Below are 24,125 nucleotides of genomic sequence, written 5' to 3'. Positions count from 1 at the left end.
CTTTAATTTTTTAAAATGCTGTATGAAAGCTTTAGTTTAGTGTAAAGTATTGTGACACCTACTCCTTTTTTGCAACTGTCTACTATCATTCGAAACGAGTGTGCTCTCTATGCTGATACTTTTTTGGAGTCTAACTGCTAAACACTATGATATTGACCTGGGAAATATTACCAAAGGAAGTGCTATTTCTGAGATTAAATGGAGGAATTGAAACTTATGGGATCAGGGGAGTTCTGAAGGGAGTGGCCCAGTCTTCTGTCTTCTGTATCTGAGCATGTCGGACTCACTGTGGAGCATTTGTCCCGTCTTTTCTCCATCTCTCTCTCTCTCTTTTTTTTTTTTTTTAACTACTATTCCATTCCCTGAAGATCAATTCCAATTCCCTCACCTAATAGGCCAAAGACATAATGGGCTCTCTCAACATTTACCTTTAAATGACTGAAGAGTGGCATTGCTCTTTCCATTTACTCCAGGATAGTTGAGGGATGATAGATTTGTGGCTGTGGTGTTGAGCATGCCTAGACTTGGCTTCATTGAGGGTCAATGGTTAATACGAGAAAGAAGGTATGACTTTTCATTAGCAAAATACATTCTTATAGGTCATGATACTCTGAATGGATGTACCAGTGTTTGGAAGCTCATTATTAAAATAATTAGTAATAGCCATAACCAGCTGAAAAATTAGGTTCTTTAAAATTTGGTTTGGGGCCAAGTCATCCTTATCAAAAAGTTGATGTAAACAGTAAAGATCATCATCAATACATTTTGTACCTGGCTCTATGTAGGATAACCTCAGAGAGCCACACTCTCTAGTCTCAATTCCTACCATCTTCCTACAGGCACCTTTTGCTTTTGCAGTTTCCCAAGTGCCCCTGGAATGCCTTCCTTCCAATACCTAAGTAGCTCCTACTGAGCCCTGATAATTCTCTGCCTGAGCCTCACCTCTAGGAAGCCTTCCCTCACGACTCCAGCCTCTCCACTGAGCTTCTATAACACCAGTTCAAACCTCTTTGAGAACACTATATTGAAATTGCCTGTTTACTTCTTTATCTTCACCTTTAGACATCTAACTCCTTAAAGACAGGGATCTTATTTTATTTTTCTTTGTCTCCTCAGAAGAGCACTAGCACAGTGCCTGAAACACAATAAGTGGTCTTTAAACATTTTCTGAATGAATTATTTGGTTACATCAGTGACTATTTAGATTCAAAAAGACTATAGTAAGAATCTCAGAAAGGAGATATGCAGTTATACTGAAGGAAGAAAACAAACTACATGACGTCAAGATAGTCAATAACCAGGTGGAAAACAACCCAGGGTTTTCAGCATATCCCAAGCTAAACATTAGTCAGCGATTTAGTATCAACAGTTTTGAGATGTTGGTTTTTCTTTTACAGATTTTGTCCATAGTGCATCTTCATTTTGTAGGCATGATGTTTGAGGTCTCGAGGGAGGCATTAAAATAGTAATATATCACGTGTGAATAGAGGTCTAGAGAGAGTTATTCTGAGCTCATACTTAGTAGTTGTGTTGAGAATATGAAGTGCTGCGGTGCGGGGATGATCACCCGTGGTGCTTCGTGTCTTCTGGGCTCATGGGGAGTACTTCATTTGAAATGAGGTCAATGTAACTCCATAAGGAAGGCTTTATTCTCCTTCTTTTATAGATGAGAAAATTGAGACTGGCATCTTGTGGCAGATCATCCCACTAGAGGTGGAGGAAGTTTTCAAATCTGTTTGCCTAGCTCTTTCCATTATATCATACTGCCTCCCAAATATATATACATTTTTGTGTGACATAAAGAATACAAAAGGATAGTGTGCCGTGGAGAATATGCAAACATCTCAAATTTTCATGTTTCATGCTATAAACATAGACAAGTGATAGTTTTAAAGAAAAATCTATTTAAGTTAAGATTTGCAACATTTTAATTTTTATGATCTTTAAAAAGTCTAAGAATTTAGGACAAAACTGGATGAAACCTATGGTGTGTGTTTGCATGTCTTAGTCCAATCGGCCTGCTTAAAAAAAATTACCATAAACCAGGTGGCTTATAACCAGAAATTTATTCCTCATACTAATGGAGGCTGGGAAGTCCAGGGACAAGGCACCAGCAGATTTGGTGTCTGGTGAGGGCCCGTTTCCTAGTTCATAGATGGCACCTTCTTGCTGTTTCCTCACATGGTAGAAGAGACTAGACAGTTCACTGGGGCCTCTTTTATACAGACACCAATTCCATTCATGAGGGTGGAGCCTTCATGACCTATTCATCCCAAATGCCCCACCTCCTAATACCATCATAAGTTTTAACATAAGAATTTGGGGGGGATACATTCAGACCTAGCATGCTCCCTCCACCCGTCACCCAAAATAAGGAATAACTGTAATTACCCTTTGTCTTATTGAATATATAAGGATCCACACATGGAGTTGCACATATCTGACTCCCCATATCATACCACTGCTGTCTAGCTTGCCCCTATTAAGTGAATATTTATTTCATTATGTAAATATTTTAAATTTTAAGAGAATTTCTAGGTCCTTCAGTAAAGAAAGGAAAGAAGGTATGAAAATGTAGAATCTGTGCTCTGGAACAGATGGCCAAGCAGGCCTAGGTACCTGCATGGTGACCCTCTTCCCAAACATATTTTCATCCACATAACTAGTACTTTTTCACTATATCCTATCACATAAAAGTATTGTTGGGGATCACTGGGGCTAACATGCATCCTTTTAAAAATATTCCTGAATGGTGGTCATCCTTTATCTTACTTCCGGGAGTTGAATGGTCTCAAGCCTGTGTCCCGCCTTAGCAGATGTTGGGTACGGGCTAACTGTTAATCAATAATGCCTCTCTGTGGGCAGTTTAGCTCAGGATAAGGAAGGCTGTCTTGGGACGAAGGTTGGAGGGCTCTAAAAATCTCAACTATGGAGTCTGCAGCAAGCTCAGAGAACAATTATTAGGGGAAGCACAAAGGACTCAGAACTTCTTGAGAAACTTAGCATGAATCCTTCTAGACTAGGAGGTATAGAAGTCAAGAGCAATTCCACTGGCCTGCTGTGATCTGTAGCACATTTTTCTTCCTGAAGTGGTCATCTTGACCTTTGTGCGTGCAGCTCATCTTCCTGCCTTGAGAGTGTATGAAAGAGCTTACAAAATATCCACCTACTTTCTTTCAATTAGTTTGAATACACAGGAGTTGCACAGATCTGTTGGAATCTTGCTGAGAAGGCTAAATTTCTGTGAGCATATCCAGCCCTGGAACTGAGGGGTGGAGAAAAGGAATCAATGCTTCTTCCTTCCTCATCTACAAATAAATAGATAAATAGGCTTCTGCTATGAAAGCAGATGGAATGGGGTTGGGGGGGCGGAGAAGAAAGAAGCATCAACAGAGAAATAATAATAATTCTCAAATGAACTTAAACTGCTGAAAATTAATGAGGGAAACAAAAAAGCTTTTATGGTTTACTTTGGAAGTGTTGGGCCCTCCCCTGGAATCAGCTAGTCTGTTGACAGCAGAGGAGAGAGAATAGAAGTATGTGGATCTTCTCTTGCTCTGTCTCCTCTTTCAAGGAAACTCACGGTAAAACGCAAGAGAATAGAACATCATGGTTAAGAGTGACTTGTTCCTCATTTGGGGGTGGTGGACATAAGACAATACCTAGTTGATTTAAATGGGTTGTCCAGTTTCCTTGATTCTAGACATTATAATACTTCTTTACATCAGGATACATCTCATAATCTTTTTCTCAAATATATATATTTGATATAGTAAAGTATTTTCCCCTGAAAATCTGTTATTAATAACTAGTTCATTAATTTCTTGATCATGTCTTAGGGAAATAAGATATGTCTCTTCAGGGGAGTTATATCCCAGATCACTGAAGACATTTGTCAGTTAAATTGTTGAACTGAAAAACGAAAGATGCTAAAAGACTGGAAGTTGTGCAGATAGTAAAACTTGAAATCAGCAAACGTGGTTTGTTTTTCAAAAAGGATAAGAAGGTGGGTTTCATAGATGATAAATGAAGTTGATATTGATCCTTGGCAATACTCTAGAACAGGGGTCAGCAAATTTTTTCTGTAAAGGCCCAGATAGTAAATATTTTTGGCTTTGTGGGCCATATAGTCTGTCACGACTGCTCAATTCTACCATTATAGCATGAAAGCAGCCATAGATATTATGTAAACAAATGCAGATAGTGTGTTCCAGTAACACTTCCTTTATAAAAGTAGTCAGGAGGCCAGATTTGCCCTCAGGCGGTAGTTTGTCCACCTCTGTTCAAGAATAAATTGTTAAATGGGTGTTTTTGTGAATAGGGAACAGCTGAAAACTGTGTTCTTTGAGAGTAGGTCTGGTTTGGGCAGTTCCCCATCGTTTCCAGCAGGGTTACTGTTACATGAGATCAAAAGTATGGTTTATTTTTACTTCATTGAGGTATTTGGCAGAATGTTTCAAAAGAAGATGGAAAAAATGTGGACCACTGGAATTAGTTAGTTAACCATTTGGTGCCTACTATCTTTTAACTGATAAGAAGCACTGGCAAATGACAATAAAAGCAAGCAGCAAATGAATGTTAAGAGAAACACTTAATAGTATGATTTCTTAAAAATCTTTTGTATGTTAGCTTTTGAGATAAAAAGACCTGCAAACATAATATAGCAATACATTATTACCCCAATTTGATGAAATTCCATGTATCAAAATCATACTGGGTTTCTCAGAAAGCACCAACATTTCCTGCTACTCTGTTACTGAAAGGTTTAAGAACCACAGGCAGTGTCCTGCTCTTTCCTTGGCCCTGAAATGTTATGCATTTTTAATCAATAAATTTAATCATAAATGGCAAATTAAATTTTTGATGACTCAAACCTCATCTTCATACCAAGTTCCTAATAACTACAAGCATACAATTATAACATTCATAAATTAAAGACTATTTCTCCTATGCTCAGTATTTAAAGCTTTATATCAGACAACACAGTGTAAAGTAAGCCCTTCATGTTCAGTAGCTTTTAAGCAATATCAACATTTTGAACCTAACTAACAATTTCTTAAGTTAGCCCTAGACCAAAAATTCCTCAAACCAAAAGTTTGTCAGAAAGTCCATATACATTTTCTTCTTAAGACGCAGACATATCTGATGTTATAATACTTATTCCCATTTCCCAGAAGACGCCAATGCTATTCTAGAATGTAATGGAAAAAAGAATAAAAAGAATGGGGGGAAAAAATCGGTCTGTGACTAGAGGGTCAAAGAGGACATGGGGGCAGAAGAAGCAGGTATAACTGGATGAAAGTATATCAGCTGGTACTCAGTATTGCAAGGGACAGAAAGCCCAGCTCAATCTGGCCTAAAAGGACGAGACAGAGGGAAAGGGGGAGAGGTGGAGAGAGGGGGAGATTCTTAGCAAGTTATTGGCTTCTGTAGCTGAAAAGTCTAGAAATCTGTCCAGTTCTCAGTGATGCAAACATTGTCACCAAGTTCAAGTACCTGGTTTCTCTGCTCTGACTTCCATGGTTTTGGCCTCACTCTCAGTTTCACACTGTGACCTTCAGCAGTTCCTCCCATTGTGTTAGCAAAACAGCTGTGGCCATTCATACCCTAGTACCTTCCAGGAGCACCTATGGGAGAGAAAGGAAGTTCCCTTTTTCCAGAATCCTCAGGGAACATCTCTTTTACTTTCATTGGCTCTGATTAGTTTATGTAACAATCCCTATACTAATTGTTGTGGCTAGTTGGGTAGAGTATACTAATTGGCATACTTCAATTAAGCCTCACCCCCAGAGCTGGAGGTATTGTCAGAACCACTCAGACTAATGAGGAAGGGCTGTTTTCTCAAAGGAGATTTGGTCCTGCTCCCAGGGAGGGGACGGTATAAAATACTGGGCAACAAACAGCTGTCAAGAGCTGGGAGACATGACAACAGAGAAGAAAGTCACCAAGGAGGAGACGTGGATGTTCCAGATAAAACAGCACAGCAATCTGATGCCTGTACTTAACTATGCAGCTTTAAGGCATCACTGAAAGGGTTACAGTGCCTCACTGATATTCACAGTGATCAACCTGAGACATGTAGGAAAGGATAAATTATGTTTGATGTACTAAGACAGGGAAGAAGTTAATGGATGTTAGAAAGGTTTGTGTGTGTTTTAATAAAGAACAGTGTTTTTAAAAGAGCAAAACTAAGCCATCTGGAAAGCTCTTTTTACCATATCAGGTATTTTTTTTAAATGTCTCATATTTCCTTGTGTTCAGTCTCAATCTGTAACTCTAAAACCATGCGTTTGACTGTGAAATATTTCTTAAAGCTGTGTTTTAACTATGCTTGGTTTATATCTTAACAAAGTAAGTTTCAGTTTATTGATGAAAACATTGTTTCTGCTTTCGTCCAGAATGCATACACAGCCACAGCTATCAACAGCACCAACTTCTGCACCTCAGCAAAGGATGCCTTTGTTATTCTGGTGGAGAATGCTTTGCGAGTGGCTGCCATTAACACAGTGGGGGATTTCATGTTATTCCTAGGCAAGGTAAGACCAAGTATTTTGTCTGAGACATACAGTAAATTTTTGCATATATTTATTCACTCTTTAATTTTAAAAATATCTAGCCCACCAAAAAACCAAAAGTAACTTAATATACAGCAAGCACGTATAAACCCCTTAATATGTGTCAGGCACTGTTAAAAGTACTTTACATGTATTGTGCTCATTTAGTACAGTAAATTTGTAAGTTTTATTATCCTAACTTTACAGATGGGGAAACTAAGGCATGGAGAGGCTAAGTAAATAGCCATGTTTCTCCCTACCTATTTTGAACTGTAAATAATTAGGTAACAGTCTGCATGATGGTTAGGGATACTACATCTAGAGCCTGACTGCCTGGATTTAAATCCTGGCTCTATCACTTACTAGCCGTGTGACCTGAGGCAGTTTACATAACCTCTCTGTGCCTCAGTTTGCTCATCAGTAAAACTGGGATCATAATAGTGCCAAACTCCTAGGGTTGTGAGGATTAGACTGGTTAATACATGTAGGGTATCTAGGACAGTGCTGAACACATTGTAAGTTCTCTGTTAATGTTAGTTATCAATGTCGTTGTTGTTGCTGTATATAAACCCCTTTAAAATAGAGCTAAGGTCTGGCCAGTTATCTTAGTTGGTTAGAACATGGTGCTGATAACACCAAAGTCCAGGGTTTGATCCCTGAACCAGCCAGCTGCCAAAATTAATAAATCAATAAAATAAAATAGAACTGGTAGGGGGCTGGCTGGTTAGCTCAGTCAGTTAGAACGCAGCCTTATAACCCCAAGGTCACGGGTTTGGATCCCTGAAAAACAAAAACAAACAAAAAAAAATAGAGCTGTTAGGGAATGAGATTTACACTTTTCTTAGAAATATTTGAGAAGAGGCAATTTATTCTATGCGTTAAAGTCTGCAAAACAATAAATAGAACTATAATTATATTTCATTGTATTTGTATTTCAAACTATGAAATATTCAAAAATTTGAAAAGTCAAGGAAAGAAAACGACTTTGTAACACTACCACCGTAACCCAATAGCTCATATTATATTCTGTGTATTCCCTTTCAGTATTTTTCACAGGCTTGTATTTCTATAGTATAACAATCATAGCATACACACCTGTTTGTCCTGCCCTTTTCACTCTTATTATATCATATACATTTTCCATCTTGCTTTGTTAATCTTCATAATTATTCACTATCACGATGGTCAATATTTAATCAAATGCTGTTTTTACATTCTCTTACTACTGAACACTTAGGTTACTGTAGCCACTGTGCTTTTAAAATATTCTTGGGAAAAAAAACTTGGTATAGAGAAGCATAGCACTGTGTGGTTTGAAGATGATAGGTCCTTAGGCAACTGTCATCTAAAAAGAACTAAAAACAAAACCGTACAGGTAATTATTTTGAAAATTTGTAATTAAATTTATGTTATGACTGTTGAATTTGTTCCTGTCATATTTTTACATAAGAGGAACAAGTTAACCCATGTCAAGGGCTGACAATAGTACCTGACTCTGTTATTAACTGTTATTATTATTTATATGCTTATATAATTGATTCAGGAAGACCTCAGATTCTTTATTTTGTTTACATATTTATAATTTATCCCGACAGCTAAGAAAGATATGAAGCAACTTAGAATAAAAGCATATTTGAGGGTACTTCAAAAAATTTGTGGAAAAATAGAATTAAAATATAATACGAATCTTTCCATGAACTTTTTGAAGTACCTTCATATACACACACACACACACACACACACACACACACACACACACACACACAGCAATTTTTTTTAAAGGGTAATAAGAAGCCATGTAGAGGAAGAAGGGAGAAAATTATGCTGAGTGGCAATATTTGATGATGATGGTGATTTTCATACACTCTGATTCAGGTCCTTGCTGGGCACCAGTCACTAAGTGAAGTGCTTTAGTGAAGTGTTATATTTGGAGCTACCACTACTGTCTTCATTTTATGGCAGTGGAAACCAAAGTTGAGAGAGCTAATTAAGTTGGCCAAATTTAGAGAGCTAGGATATGGCAGAACTGAGTTCAAACTCAGGTTTGTCTCACTTCTAAGTTTGTAATTGCTACGTAGTATAATTGCCTCCACTGACATTAAATTTGCCCTTGGACATTTTTTATTTTTAGGCCTTTTGAATTAGTAATTCTAATGATGGTAAATCACACCAGGAAATAGTTCTAAATATAAAAAAATATAGCATTACTTGTAATAGTGACCAACTGTGAACAATCTAATGCCTAACAATAGGGCCATGGTTAGGAATAATAGTTAACGGACTATTCACCTATTAAACCATTTTTTTTTTTATTAAGAGCTTATCATATGATGAAGAAATGCATATAATGTAATAGATAAAAAGCTGAGTAAAACTACTAGAGTATCACAGTACTGTTTAAAAATATCACAACCAGGATACAGTATATTGACATTGATACAGTCAATATATCAAGATACAGAACATTTCCATCACCACGAGGATCCTTCGCTTTGCCTTTCTATAGCTGTTCTTACCACACCCAACTCCATCTCTCACTGGGCGACCACAAATCCATTCTCTATTTACATAATGTTGTCTTTTCAATAATGTTATATTAATGGAATCATACAGTAATAATCTTCAAAGATTGGACTTTTTCCTCAGCGTAATTCCCCAAAGATTCATTCAAGTTGCTGTGTGTATGAATAGTTACGACAAAACCTAACAACGCCTTTTATAATATTTACTGTGATCTATTTAGTTAAACTCCCTGATCAGAAACTATTTCTGTACACTAGCAGCCGTTTAATTGAATTGAAAGAAACTCTTTTCAATAGATTTACTGTATTTTATGTTTCAAACTATATTTTGAAAAAAGGAAAACTAAAGAATGTTTATCTTAGTATATTAGAAACCCAGAAGTTCTTTTTTTCTCTTATTTTTCTCCTTTTTTAATTTCTCAATTAAAAAAAAATATGGAGTTGTCCCTCGGTATCCATGGGGGGTTGGTTCCAGGACCTTCTGCTGATACCAAAATCCCCAGATACTCAAGTCCCTGATATAAAACAGCATAGTGTTTGTATATAACCTACACACATCCTCCTGTATGCTTTAAATCATCTCTAGATTACTTAGAGTACCTGATACAATGTAAATGCTACATAAATAGCTCCTATACTGTATTGTTTAGGGAATATTGATAAGAAAAAATAGTCTGCACATGTTCGGTACAAATGTAATTTTTTTCCTGAATATTTTCAATTTGCAATTGGTTGAATCCACAGATGGGGAACCCATGGATATGAAGGGCTGACTGTATTTATCTTTCATGGTTTTAAAAGTTATTTTTAATTATATATATATAATATATATTAATAATTAATATATATATATAAATGATGTAAAACGTACCTTTCTGGAAAGCAGTTTGTCAACACACACCAAAAATCCTAATTAATTCCCTTTTAAGATTCTAGCTTCAGAAAATAAATATTGATGTGAGCATGGATTTATATACAAAAGTTTTACTGCAGCATACTTTAGTAAAAATTCAGAAGTTTAACTATTTTTAAAAAACCTGGGGATTGATTAAATGATATAAAAATTGTATAACAATGTTTAGAAAGTTTCAATAAAATGAAAAATTGTTCATAATATAATACCAAGTGAAAAGAGAAATACCAAACTGCCTTTTCTACTAGATTTTAAGTTCTATTTACTGACTAGTATATAACCAGGACCCAGAATAGCCCATAGCACATTACTAGTAGGCACTCTATAAGTATTTGTTAAATGAATAAAAGGATATGATAAACCTTAAAAAAAAAAATTGACAGGTCACTAGGCTTCTGAAAAACTCAGAAGCAACTTAAAAACATTATATTTTATATATATTTTTTCATTATAAAAGGAATGCATATGCAACATACAGAACATTATTTTACTATGGTAAAGTGGGGGAAAGGGGTTTGGAGTCATCCATATTTTTGATATCTAAAGGCAATAATTGTTAACATCTTGAGATATTAATTTTCATACATTCGTAAATGTATAAGAAATAGAAATAGAAGTCCCATGTGATCCTGTTGAATCCTTCCTTAGGGTATGTGTCCCCACCATTGAGATCACTGATGTAAACCAGTACTTCTTGAGATGTAGACTGTGAACTTTATCAGTACCTGGGATACTTTTAAAATGCATGTTGGCTGGGCTTTTTACTTAGATCCAACTAATCAGACTCTCCGAGGTTAGGACTCAGGAATCTGCATTTCTAGCCTCTCTATAGTTTGAAAACCGTTCATGTATCCTGTGCTTGAATGAATACATGGCACCCTTTCATTGAATTTGTGAGTAATTATTACTTTTTTAAAACTTTTTTGACTAACCATCACTAGTACTCGAAGTTGTTTCTTGCACAGTATAATATCCAACCTTCCAACGACTTTCTGTATCAACGTCTAGTTTGTTTTACCCACACCTTCCTGTAATTGACTTTAACATTTCATATGTGATTAACTTGTAGTGGCATGGTTAGAGCATGAAGAACCTCAGCCCTCCACTAGGATGGATGTATAAAATTTGAGAGATAATAAGAAATAACTCATTCTAAGATTGAAATTACAAGAGTGAAAGAAAATGGATGTAGTAACCATGTGTGGAAATCGCCCCAGAAAATAAGTCACTATGAGAGAAGATTCATACGTGTATTGCCACAAAATGGTGGGGGGAGTCTTTCAAAGCTCAGGCAGACCCAGATTTGCTCCCTAAAAGCATCTGAGAGAGGGATTGATTTATGGCTTAACCAAAGTATCTATCACCTAATGCATTATACCTCCTGGTTAAGATAATGGTGAGTGAGAGATGCTTTGATGTTGAGAAATGGTGGTGGAACTGTAAAAGTCTGCATGTCCTCAGCACTAGACAAGGAAAGGATGCTGTGATTCTAGAGACTTTCATTTTCTTTATCTAAAGACTGATGATAGCCTAATTAAAGAGCTGGGGAATAATGTGTCTGGGATTCAATATAACCCATTACTGCTATGTATTGGTATCCAAGTACACTATTTGCTGAGTTTTTACCTGGAAAGAACACTAGAGTTGGCATTGTAAGACCATTATTTGAGTGGTATCTGCTCTTTTTTCTACTCTGCGACCTTGGGCAGGTTGGCTAGCATCTCTGAGCATGTTTGCCAGTCTATAAAATCAGCTGATAATGTTTGCCATAAGCCATCCATAGAGTTAAAGGAAAGCTGAAATAAAATGTATTAAAAGAACCACAAAAAATTTAGAATGCTGTATATGAGATGATGAAGCGTGAGAGCTGGCTGTTCTTAACAATAAGCAAATTGACTATTTCTTTTATTCTTTTAGCATAAATGTTTTTGGCAACCCCTTTCTCCACAGAAAATAGCCCAAATCTAAACTTCATGGCAAATTTTATTAAATTACCACATATTCAATGTAAAATAAAATATGAAACACAGAAAAAATTCTAAGAATAGAGGTGTTTGTCACAGCATTACTTATATCTGAAAATATAAATCTCCAACAGTGAGAGAATAGTTAAATAAATTTTAAATCGGCCATAAAATGAAATTATGTAGCTGAGTAAGTATTTATGAAGCATTTATAATGACACTATAAATATTAATGAAGAGCTTTTAATGATTTGTTTATATAATACTATTTCATATATGTAAAAATGCTTAGAAAAAATATATAGCAATACCCTAAAAATGTCAATAATTTTTTTTTTGAGTGCTAAGAGTGTGTGTGTAATTTTTCCTAAAATATGCATACATTTATCTTAAAAGTTGCCACAGAGTCTAAATTAGTGAAGTTTTAGGAAGCAGCATAACATTCAGAAAACTTAATTATTTTTAATGTAAAGTATGATTTTTAAATTTTTATTATAATATAGGTGTTTAACTCTGTTGTGTGTATGTGTATATATGGGTTGTATTTCCTAATTTGAGATGGAATGGCCTCATGTAACCATCATTTATTTATAAATAGTAAAGAGAATTTTAAGTCTACAAATGATGAAGAAATAGAGGTTTTGTACCATAGGATACTAACTGTGGTCTTTGTTCTCTCTGCTTCAGGTGCTGATAGTCTGCAGCACTGGCCTGGCTGGGATTATGCTGCTCAACTACCAGCAGGATTACACAGTATGGGTGCTGCCTCTGATCATCGTCTGCCTCTTTGCTTTCCTAGTCGCTCATTGCTTTCTGTCCATTTACGAAATGGTAGTGGATGTATTATTCTTGTGTTTTGCCATTGATACAAAATACAATGATGGGAGCCCTGGCAGAGAATTCTATATGGATAAAGTGTTGATGGTAAGTACTTCCAATGTCCTCTACTGCTTTAGGGCTAAAATACTAATAAAAATATTTTGTAAAACATTCTCTATATTTAATTCCCACTGTGTGCAACTGAGTAAATCAGAATTAAACTGTAGCACTCAGTCGTGAATAAGGTTAATCTTGGGGAAATCAGGGAAGAAAGCCTTCTTGGCGTAGAAGGGACCATTTCAGATCCACCTAGCTAGAGCAGTACCCCGTAATAGTCCTGAATACACACTCTTTCACCATGTTTCCCATCTCTCTGCAGCTAAATGGTTTTGATTGACTTTTTAAATCTTCTAGCTCTTGAATTGGAACATTGGGCCACTGATGTTCTAAGTGCCTTTTCCTGAAATGCAGCTGAAGGACAAAAAGTCTTATTTCCTGGGTCCTAGTGCCTATGTATCTCTATCCATCCATCACCACTCCAAATGCCATTGCTGTCAACTCTAGTTAAAACTCTTCACCTTAAATATGCTGGGCCAAACTGAAGGCATGAATAATGAATACAGATAACAGACCCATGATGAATAGATTGTATTGTTTTCTTTTAGTCAAGATCTGAACTTTACACAGATATGATATTCAGACTTTTTACAGTTATGTAGCCTCTACAGCCTCTCTCTGTTAGACCCTCAATTAAAATATTTTTAAAAATTTGAAAACCATATTAAAATAGCGAATTACTATTGTCATCAATGTTAAATGCTACCAAGTTTAAGATGTTTTTTAATAGTAGTACTTTGCTGTTAAGCTGTGAAATATTTTTATCTCGTAATATTGAAGACTAAACATTATAGATTGAAATAATGATTCATTTTCCAGGGGCATGTTTTATCCAGTTAAATCTAAAATAAATGTATCAATAAATAAGCTAGATTTTTTAAAAATAGTAACTTCTGAATGATTTAGCTGACCTACTTGGTTTGGATTATCTCTTTTACTGAGAACATCATCAACTAAATTTTGGACATTTTCTTAATGTCTAAATTAGTTCTAACTGGTTATTTTCATAATGAAATTTGATCTGTGAGCAATGCATCTCTCTTGTGATTAAAGCATTTAGAAGGAGAGGTTTTTTTACTCTGCTTAAGTAAAAAATAGTTTTTCTCCCTTCAATTGTCTCTGTAAGAATGGTGAGGATATTTAATGATGAAGTGCTCCATAAACTTTGACTGAACAGAAAGGTTTCCTTTGGGACATATTCCCATTTTAACTAGCTCTAACCACAGGTTCTGGTTGGTACTCCCTGCCTTCCTGTTTTAATGTCAAGGCCAGGTAGACATTATTTTTTAAGTAGCTGTCTTATGGTTTGGTAAAAAAATAATATTTCATGCTTGGTAGTATGCTTTCTTTTAACTTCTGGGGTTATGTAAGAGGAAGCTTATGAAATAAAATGTTCTTGTTGTTTTGTTTAACCTTGATATGGAGAAAATAAAACAACAATTAAAACAATATTTTAAGTGTGGGAAAACTGTCTCTTAAAAATGTTAGGTATTTTCTGTTCTAGTTAGAGCTAACATCTCTTGGATCCCTAGTGAGGTTGTCATAATGAATGGATAAAACGAAGATTTTTGTATCAGTAGATTGCTGTCCTTCTCCATAAATATAGCAACTCTCGTGGGTGATGTTAAATATTATTTATTGCTATGTTTTTAGGCCATTTATGTACCAAGATTGATTCAAAAATAACTGTTCTGTAGCATTCATCTACCAACTGAAATCTGAAAAGACTCAAGAATTTATGCAATATGGTCCATATTTTGCAGGAGTTTGTGGAAAACAGTAGGAAAGCAATGAAAGAAGCTGGTAAGGGAGGCGTTGCTGATGCCAGAGAGCTAAAACCGATGGTAGGTGGAGTTGAGGAGGGGGCTGCCCTCCAAGAATTTCACTTTCACTTCCTCTCTCTCTCTCTCTTCACTGACTGCACTTCTTCAGGAGAAGCTTTCGTTATCTGTATCACGCAGGACATACTGCTCTTCCTGTTTGTGTGCTTACCCATCACTTGGATGGCAGAATTCTTGTCACAACTGAGACCACCTTCTGTAAAAGTAAGCTGAAAGGAACAGCATCTTCATCAGTGCTCATGGGAGTCTGGGGATGATAGTCCTGTCCCTAAGCTGAAACTCTTGTTTCTCTGGTTTTCTTTTCATTGTCAGTGTTTAGTTTTCATCAGACTGAACACTTGGGTATACACTTGTACAGATGGTTTGATTTTTATCATTTTGGGAGGTAATAATAGCAATTCCTTTCAACTTGCTAAAATTCATATTCCGCCCCTTTTTAAAAATGCGTTCTGTTTATGTTGCTGTCTTTGCCCCTTTGCTGACTTTTTCTTTTGTTGCCTGGATTGTACTTTCTTTGTTTCTTAAGCTATCTTTCAGTAGCAAACAAGGCTATTTCCATCAACACCCACATTCCCACTTAATAAGACAACCTAGTCTTCTACCAGCTTGTGAGAAGGATAAATTATCTCTGGTCAGTGATATATATATATTTTTTCTACTCCACATTTATTTGGAAAAAGCAACTTTAATCGGTATAAAAGAATCCTGAGTTGCTTTTCCTATAGATATTCTCACTGCGGCATAACAACAGATGTCTCCAGCATATATTGGTCTAATTACTTCCTTATTTTACAAATGTATTGTTTTTTAAATAGCATGTTTGTTTTAAAATATTATAAATCGCCTATATCCTTAAACAGTTAATTTTAAACCATGTGCCAGCTGATTGCATATAATGTCCAAAAGTGTGAGGTGAGGATTTTCCTTTCTTCTTATACTTTAATAAACGGTTTGATTTGTAAGTCTTCAACTTAAATACATGGTATAAAACAAGCTTATTTAAGTATGTAAGAGTAAAGCAAATAGGTTTATTTGGGGGAGAGGGGCAGGGAAGCCATGTGTACATGCAAAACAATTGCATATTCAACCTAAATTAAAGCCTCAGCAAAATGTTTTGACATAAACTCTTTTCCACTGTAACCCCTTCCAGTGCCCATTTTGGTGTTGCTCTTAATAGCAGAAATGATTAGATTCCCAAAGCACAGATCAAGTAAAAGAACGTAGAATATCCACATAGCTCTTAATTTTAGGTGTGTATCACCTAGAAGTGGATTGAGTGGGTAAAGGGGAGCTGGTCCACAATCTATCCAGTCAGGTTCCTTACCCGCCCACTGCAGTTTTTTCTGTATCCCTCTTACTTCACACAGGCTGAGGCAGACAGCAGTGAAGATTCTGCCAATTCCATGGTGACATGGAGAAATGAGGAAAGCTTCCTTTCTCCTACTGCTCGGTTGTCCTAATTGTTCAGGAAATAAGGACTCCAAGCATAAAACTTGAACATAAAACCTTAAAATGTAAACCAGCTTTCCCCCTTTTCTGTTTTTCCAGTAATTGAAGCTTCCATTAAATAATTCTTCAGTATTAAGCATTTAAAGAAAGGGAGAAATATTTGGAGGTTGAGGACTAGCTGATTTGGCCATGAGTTGGTATATATTTCCATATTCTTTAAAATGCAGATGTATTGTCATAGACCAGCAAGCAGTATACCTACCTCTCATAAACCCTTAATTTATAGGTAATAATCCTAGGAGAATTGCATAGGTTATGTGGCATTCTATATGAAGCCAAAAATTTTAGAATTTTTTCTTAATACTGCTCCCGTTTTTAAACCAATGTCTCTTACCTCAAACAATGCATTAAAATTTTCATTCAATTTTTGCTTCTATTTTATGTTGTTCATCAGTTCATTGCTTATAGATTAATGTCAAAAACCCTCTACTATGTTCCCCAAACACAGTGTTTTTAAAAATACATTTTTTAATATACATTGTTCTGGTACTTTGGACATTGTAGCATTTGGTACCTAAGAATGATGTTCTAAATCTTTAAAAACTCCCCAAAAGAGAAGTGTGAAACATCGCTCAGAGAGTAGTTTTATTTTTTAAGCATACCAGCACCTTATCTTTATCATCTCTTTACCAGATTGCATGGTTAGAGTTGACCTCTACCACCACCATCTCTCCTGTGTCCCTAAAGAATTATGTAAGAAATTCTCCCCAAAAGTTTGGTGATTGGTAGAATTTAGAATCGCTTATTTGTATTTGCTTGGTTTAATTTACATATTATTCCCTTAGATGACAGTTCAGTAAAGAGTATCATGTCTATTTTACAACATCTCTAGAAACACTGCTGCTATTTCAGTTCACTGTCTCTCTTCCTCCTTAATGGGATATTTTTACTTAGGGCTTATTTTTAGCCTGTCAAATAATGTCCAGGAAAATGAAGTTTAAAATTTTCCTTTTGACAAGGGATCATTGAACTAAACATGAAAATTTCCGCTTTTCTTCTTGGACTTTTTCTTGAGAGAACCTCACTAGTTAAGGAAACTTTAAAGATTATGAAGTCCTTCTACAATTCTTTGAAAGTGGTTTTAGAAAAATTTACCAAATGTGATGAAGAGGTTTAGGAAAGAGATTTTTCTGGCTGACTGCTTGCTGTCATACAGGAAAGAATTTACAGAGGAAAGGGAGGGAAAACTAGGAACACAGGCTAGAGAATTATGTTCTGAGTGTCTCAGACATGATCCTGAAGGAAGTGTGACTTTCTACATTCACAGGAATATCAGCTCAGGATATAGATTCAGGAAAGAAGGGTTCTCAATCCATTTTGCCCTGTTGCTGTTTGTGACAATGTGCATATTTGTAACATCATTCATGATCTTCTTTTAATGGTAATTGTCTAAGATTATACTCTGTATGACTTTGTTTTCTAGGCTTCGGGAGCAAGTTCTGCTTGAACCTAGCCGACGGTTATGGAACCCATTGACATTCCAAAACAATATATACACATAACTATGTATTTGTATGTCTGGGTGTGTGTATATATGTATATGTTTGTGTGTATATATATGTATATATACACACACACACATAATCAGCCAAAATCAGAGAAAAGGAACAGGGATTTAATACCTTTTTTATGCTTATTTTTGTCAAACATGTACTCCTTTCATACGGGTGGCTTTTACAAGGCAACTTCCGTCATCTGATGTTTTCAATTGTAATTGTCTTAATGGAAATGTTAAGATTCATATCTGATTAACATTTTTAATAACTTACAGATTTTAACTTTAGTTGTTTAAATTAGGTAAAATTATTGTACCAAATTCTCTGTCTGAAGTTTATTCAGGGGTGATTTCCCTGTTGTGTGTATAGAATCAAGATCTTATTTTACGGATGCATAAGTCCTAGTGGATCAAGACTAGGCATATGCTTTCAGATAAATAAGGAATTACTCCAGTCAATTTCCCCCAATCAAAGAAGCCATGTCATTTTACTTTTAGAAACATACAAGTGGGCCCGATGTGGGAATTTTCATAATAGCTCATACATTTGTCAGCCAACATTATAAAGTAACCAACTCCTCAGGTATTTGTAGTTTACCCTAAAGCTTCTATAAAAGAAAGTAGGTAAAAAAGAAAAGGGTAGATAATCTTTCTTATGCAAACTTTTTTCTTATATTCTGTGTGTGTGCGTGTGTGTTTTTTTTTTTCCTTTTTGACTTTAGTAGCATCTTCCACACATTTGTGTGCCTGATTTGAAAGGAAGCTGGGGTACCCAGCAAGTTTAGCCTTTAAGTTTCTCTGTATTGATTTGCTAATTAAGTAATGCTGGGAGGAATAAAAAAGGGACAGAAACATGGAACATAAAGCTTTGATAATTTTGGTGCTTGGGCTTCTGCTTCAGAGGAACGTCAGTGGCTTAAGGTTAAATGGCCATTTTATTCAAATGCTTGCTATAAAATCTGAAAACACACTGGCAGGTGCTCCTCTCCTTGGCAATTCATTGAATATCCAGAGTTCTACAATATTCAACTGAAGAATTGGTTAATGTTTTGATCCTGAAGTGTGAACATTCTTTTTGTTTGGGGGTGGGTTTGGGGCTTTTTGGGTTTTTTTTATTCCTGAAGCTTACCAGATATGAATGGCTAATATTCCATTGTTCTGCTTATTGTAATGGTGAATGCTTTAAGAAAAAAAGTGTAATTTGCTAAGAATAATTCATGATCTGTTTATGCGATAACTCCTTTTTGTTACAATTTTTTTAAAAAAAGCTATTTTTGTTAATGTAAAGTAAATATTTCAGAGCAGATTTTTTAAACTTATTGCACTAAATACAGGCTCTGTACAAAAAAAAAAAAAAAAAAAAAAAAAAAAGCCTCAGCATTTTATCATTCCATGGGAGGAGAATCTTTTGAAAGAAAGCATTGCCTCCTACTAGAATTGACAGTGAATTAGACCGGTATTATGGAAATGCATACAATTAATGTCACTAGGGCTTAATAAGCAGCTGTTTGCTAATGTGCTTCCTTTCAAAGGGTTGGACCTTTATATTGCTGCAAAAGGTAAATTGTATTTTTTTTTTTTAAGTATCAGTATCGGTGTTCTTTAGCTAGGGTAAACTTTGCTAAATGCCTTGGTTTCTTTTCAAAGCTCATGTAATATTTCTGATTTTTCAGAATATTTGCAATAAGAGTCTGGATTTTTTAAAAAACACAATTAAGAGCTCATGTTATAGCAAGACCTAGGAAACCAACATTGTGAAAGTTGCTATTTTGAAACAACAATTCTCCAGAAGTTAACATCTAACATCTAGTGTAGCCAAACAGTATCACTGTACTCTTTTATATCATTTGAAATGGGATAAATATAATTATGTAACTAACAATTGTCCAAATAGGTGAGAGAGCAAATCATGTAAGACAATTCCGAATACTATCTATTTCATGGCCACACAGATTTTGGACATTCAGAAATATTAAGAACTAAATTTAGAATTGGCAAAAGTCTGGAAGATGGGTGTCAAAACAGAAGACATTCCAGGAGCTAGCCATTTTAGGAGGTGTCCCTCCAAAGTGACCTGATGGAAATCTTGAACTTGGAAATTAGGTTCTACTCACTTGGACATCTCTGCATCATGGACTCTTGCTGCTCCCTGTTCCATATGCTCGCAATCTCAGCTATTTGGAAGTCACCAGGAATGCTTTCTAATTATCATTTGCAACTAGAACTGTAATTGGAAAGAAATTTTGTATTTTTGTATAACTTGATTGTGTGCCATTTTATATAACAGGTCCTGTTTTACAAATAAATTTTGTTTTACTAACATTGTGTTTAGAAATTATGCTCTATGTGTAACCATGTCATTTGAGTTCAGATTAATTGCCAGGCTGTTTTCCCTAAGTAAATTTGTGTGCCATGTAGATATATGCAAACATGCATATATATTAAACAGGCATACACAAGAAGTTATTTGATATATGGAATATCACTCTCATATGAGCTTCATTCCTTGATTAATTTGATAAAGCTTCACAGAGGCTTTTTAGCAATCTTTAACTGTTTTGAGATTATGTTTGGATGTTCCTGCTGCCTCTTTCATTCATTGCAAGTCATTCTTCAGCTAGCTACGGGCTGCCTTATTGCTATTCACTTGCTGCTTCCATCTTCTGCCCAAGTGAGAAGAATAGATGAAGAACAAAAATTATCTGTGAAATGTGGATACCTGAATAATTTTATAAACCATTGATTCTATGTTGTGGTTTTTGTCTTTTTCTGTGGTGGATCTTCACAACTGTGTTCAGGACTCATATGTCTTAGAGTTATAGTGAGGGTCCTCTGTTATAAATGGTGCTGGTTACCATAATGTAATTATGGTTTCTACCATCAGACAATTAAGGCTCTGGTACATAATTTAGACCTTCTAGGCTCCTGCCTCCAGAACAAGCTCTGTCATAATGTCATATGGAAGAGAAAAGTTATATTTTAATGAAAATATGAGAGACCTGTCTTCTGTGAGAGGTTTACCAATGCAATAGTAACAAAACATTAGCAATGTAGCTAGGACACTTGAGATTGTTAACCCTCACATGGATGAATAGAGCTCCAAGCCAGTGGTTCCTTTAAACCATTTAATGCAATGGTTAATGTTTAGGATTAATGCTTTGGTTCTATCCTATAGGATAATTAAGTCCTCAGTCACTGCAACTTAAGTAGCTTAACTGCGTGTGGGTCCCAAACTTTTTCCGTAATGGTTAAGGAGGAAGCACTTATTAAGTCGATTTCTAAATTATGCTGGAAATAAGTTTTTTCTTTGTAGAGATGCTCTGTTACTCTTGTTTTTTTTTTTTTTTTTTTTTTTTTCCAGTGAAGGGCATTAAAATTTTGATTGTAAGCTCTTCCCAATAACACTGACCTTGCTATCTACCAAGGGCTCCCTTGCCTTCCTAGCGCAGTCTTAGGATTTCACCCCAGTAGGAGGTGGTGAGGAGCTAATCCTGAGCTGCTTTAAACCAGAGTAATACTTCTCCCTCCCTCTTCCTTAAATCAGCTACAGGAACTGCACGCACCAGATATTTGCAAGGCCACATCAGTGCCCCTGAGGCTTCAACAATTTCTACCATGAACTATCTATTAGCTACTAAAGGCCATTTCAAGAGGTCCCCCAGCCTGCAGAGGAGAATTCTGAGGTCAGTTCTAAAACGAGAGCTGACTTGAACATTTTACTTTAGTTTTGGTCAGTAGCCTTCTCATTTAAATTGGATTTCCCAGTAGCCTTAACATAGCCTCTGAGAAGTTTCCTTCAGAAAGGTCTGTAAGGTTCACCTTTCAATAAATCAATTTTCTACTGCTTTTCTACTGCTGCTTTAAAAAAAAAAAAAAGAATCTGAGGCTTATCTGTGCATCTGGCACAGTTAATTTCTGTATTCTTTTCATACATTCCATTGGACAAATAAGAATGCACTGTAATGGCTTGCCTCAAGTTGTTAAGAAGTAGTCTGTGAATATATATTAGAACATTGTGGGTTCGCAAGTCAGTGCATAAAGTAGAGATTTATGTATTCTATTCACAGCATAGAATGCCTTTTGCTTTAAATGCATATTCATGTATCTTTGCATACTAAGGAGTACATGTTAACCCTTTTGAAAAGCAGGCACTGTTCATATACAGTGGCTGCTTTTGGAATTAAATAATGTTTGTTTAGTGGCACATACCTCAAATTTTGAAAAAGCAGGACCCTTGAGTGTACCAAGAGAAAAATCTAAAGATAGCAAACTTAAAAAACAAAACAAAAGCTAGTTATATACACTCACAAATTTTAAGTAGCACACTTTTTCCATTGAAATTTCATAAATTTGAGCCAAATTCTTATACTCCATGTTTTGAGGAGACAATTTTAATCCAAGATTTAAATCTTTGAAAATATCTTTCTTATGGAAAATTTCAATGCAGAGGTTTTAAACTTGTGAATTTCTGTGCAAAACTTTTCTTTTCTATAGAAATACTATACTGCCCTTTCTCCCATCCCATCTTGATGTTTATATGTGTAAAAAAGACAAATGATGATTTAGTTTCAATATTGCATGAAAAATCACCAGGTTTGTAAATTATATGGACAGTACTTAAATTTGCTATTTTCTAAAGAAACTTATTAGTCAATTTGTGAAAATGATATGAAATGATGTTAGGGATCCAAATATTAGGCTTTTCTTCAGTTTTGATACTCAGTTTTACAACTTAAATGATTTCCTTCAGATCAGGGAGCTCAGAATAATAAAGCTTTTATTCCCAATCTAGTCAAGATCTAGTTGAACATGCAAACATTGTAATTTTCACATATTTCTGAAATTTTTCACTTTTACTTGCTAAGACCTGAATTTAAAATTTGATAATCAAAAGCAGGTTCCTTGGAGGGGCCCTGGGTCCCTTTGAGCTTGTGAAAGCTGTAGGCTATCTTTCTCCCAAATGCACATAGCACGTTTATGGACATTTAAAATGCTTCTAGTATTTCAGGGCTCTATGACTGCCTTCCCCCAGCCCTCTAGCCCCTCAGGGGCTTAATGAACACAAGTCAAAAGACTGTTCTATAGTTGTTTTGATAATGTTTTTTTGAAATAAGGAAGTGATTAGACCACTACTAAAGATATTTTTAAGATGATACTTACTCTGCTTGGAATCATTATTATAACTTAAAGACTTTGTATAATTTAGTACCAAGTTTGGAATTAGAAACCATACTAGTCTGAATGAACAAAATAAGATGGTCAGCACTGAATCTTCACAACAGTAAGATTTCTCTCCTTGGAGATGTGAGGGTGTGTGTGTCCTTGGGAATTTTTGGCAAGGTACCGAATTATTTGAAATGGATTTTAAAAATCCAAGAAGGAATGAATAGGGAATCCTTGTAATTATCCATCTACGCAAACGCTTGATTATTTTTTATTGTAGTTCAGATGTGACATTATGTGGCATAGTGTTATCAGTGTATCACTGTCTTAAAATATATCTGTCATCATGACCAAGAACAGTTGAAGATGATGCTAAGTTAGCAAACTCAAGCGTAGTCTACAGTTAACAAAAAGAAATCATTCTGTGGAAAGTTGGAGGAGCAGATGCTGGGGGTAAAAATTCAAAGGGTGTTTTTTTCTTCCTAATAAATCAGAGAGGTGTTTCTTGTTTTGAGTGTTTCCCAGTCGCCCACTAGAGCCGCTCTGGACCACTCTGCCAATGGAACTGTGCCTCCATTTCCCATGTCTACCCCATCATCCTTTTTTAGGGAAGTGTGTGGATTTCTTCACATCTGCCCCTTACTATTAGGTAGGGGTGCTGCATCTACATGGAAGGCTCTTTGGGCCCTTGAAAAAGCAAGCAGAAATCCTTAAAGGAGTTTAAAGTTCTTTTAAGATTTGATTATATTGGGTTATTATTTATAGTCAGTCATCAAACCATTGCCTACATTTTCAGGCTGAAGAAAGTGGAAATTTCAGAAATGGCTGTTGAAAAAGGAAGAAAGTCAGCTCCCTACACCACCCCATCCCACACCTCCAGAAGAGCTTTAATTAACCTTCCACAGTAGTGAACGGAGACACCACTGGGAGGAATTTCCATATCAGGTGGAAAAGGGCCTAAGTCCAGTATAAGTATCTAAATATGATATGTTTGTCCTTTTGTCATAGAAGTATATGACTTAAAGAGAATGTTCTGACCTTTGTGTATGAATCTGATCAACCTATCCCATCAGCTTGGAATATAATTTGAATTAGTTGTTGTTTGAGGAGTATGTGTTAAATCATTCCATGTGAGAAAAAGTAAGCATTTGAAAAAGAAGGTTTGGGGGATAACTGGGCAGGTAGCATGCATCTCATGGACTATTCTACCTTCCAGTAAAAAATGTGA

At 35.6% G+C, this 24,125-nt stretch overlaps 1 protein-coding gene across 4 annotated transcripts in view; it reads left to right on the top strand.

Annotated features, from left to right (window-relative positions):
- SLC44A1 (solute carrier family 44 member 1) overlaps window positions 1-24,125 on the top strand; it is a 168,051-nt gene that overhangs the window by 113,078 nt on the left and 30,848 nt on the right. For 2 of the 4 annotated variants that reach the window (XM_063081720.1, XM_063081722.1), the window contains exons 13-15: window positions 6,399-6,536; window positions 12,641-12,877; window positions 14,653-14,733. In XM_063081720.1, the coding sequence (XP_062937790.1) occupies window positions 6,399-6,536; window positions 12,641-12,877; window positions 14,653-14,733 (456 nt within the window). Of the gene's footprint in view, window positions 1-6,398; window positions 6,537-12,640; window positions 12,878-14,652; window positions 14,944-17,662; window positions 17,911-24,125 lie in introns of those variants that run through there. The other 2 variants (XM_063081721.1, XM_063081719.1) reach the window with 2 other exon arrangements.

The sequence above is a fragment of the Cynocephalus volans genome, chromosome 17, assembly GCF_027409185.1.
Source record: "Cynocephalus volans isolate mCynVol1 chromosome 17, mCynVol1.pri, whole genome shotgun sequence".
Classification (NCBI taxonomy): domain Eukaryota; kingdom Metazoa; phylum Chordata; class Mammalia; order Dermoptera; family Cynocephalidae; genus Cynocephalus; species Cynocephalus volans.
The sequence above is the reverse complement of the archived record's forward strand: the minus strand, read 5'-3'. Positions and strand labels throughout refer to the sequence as shown.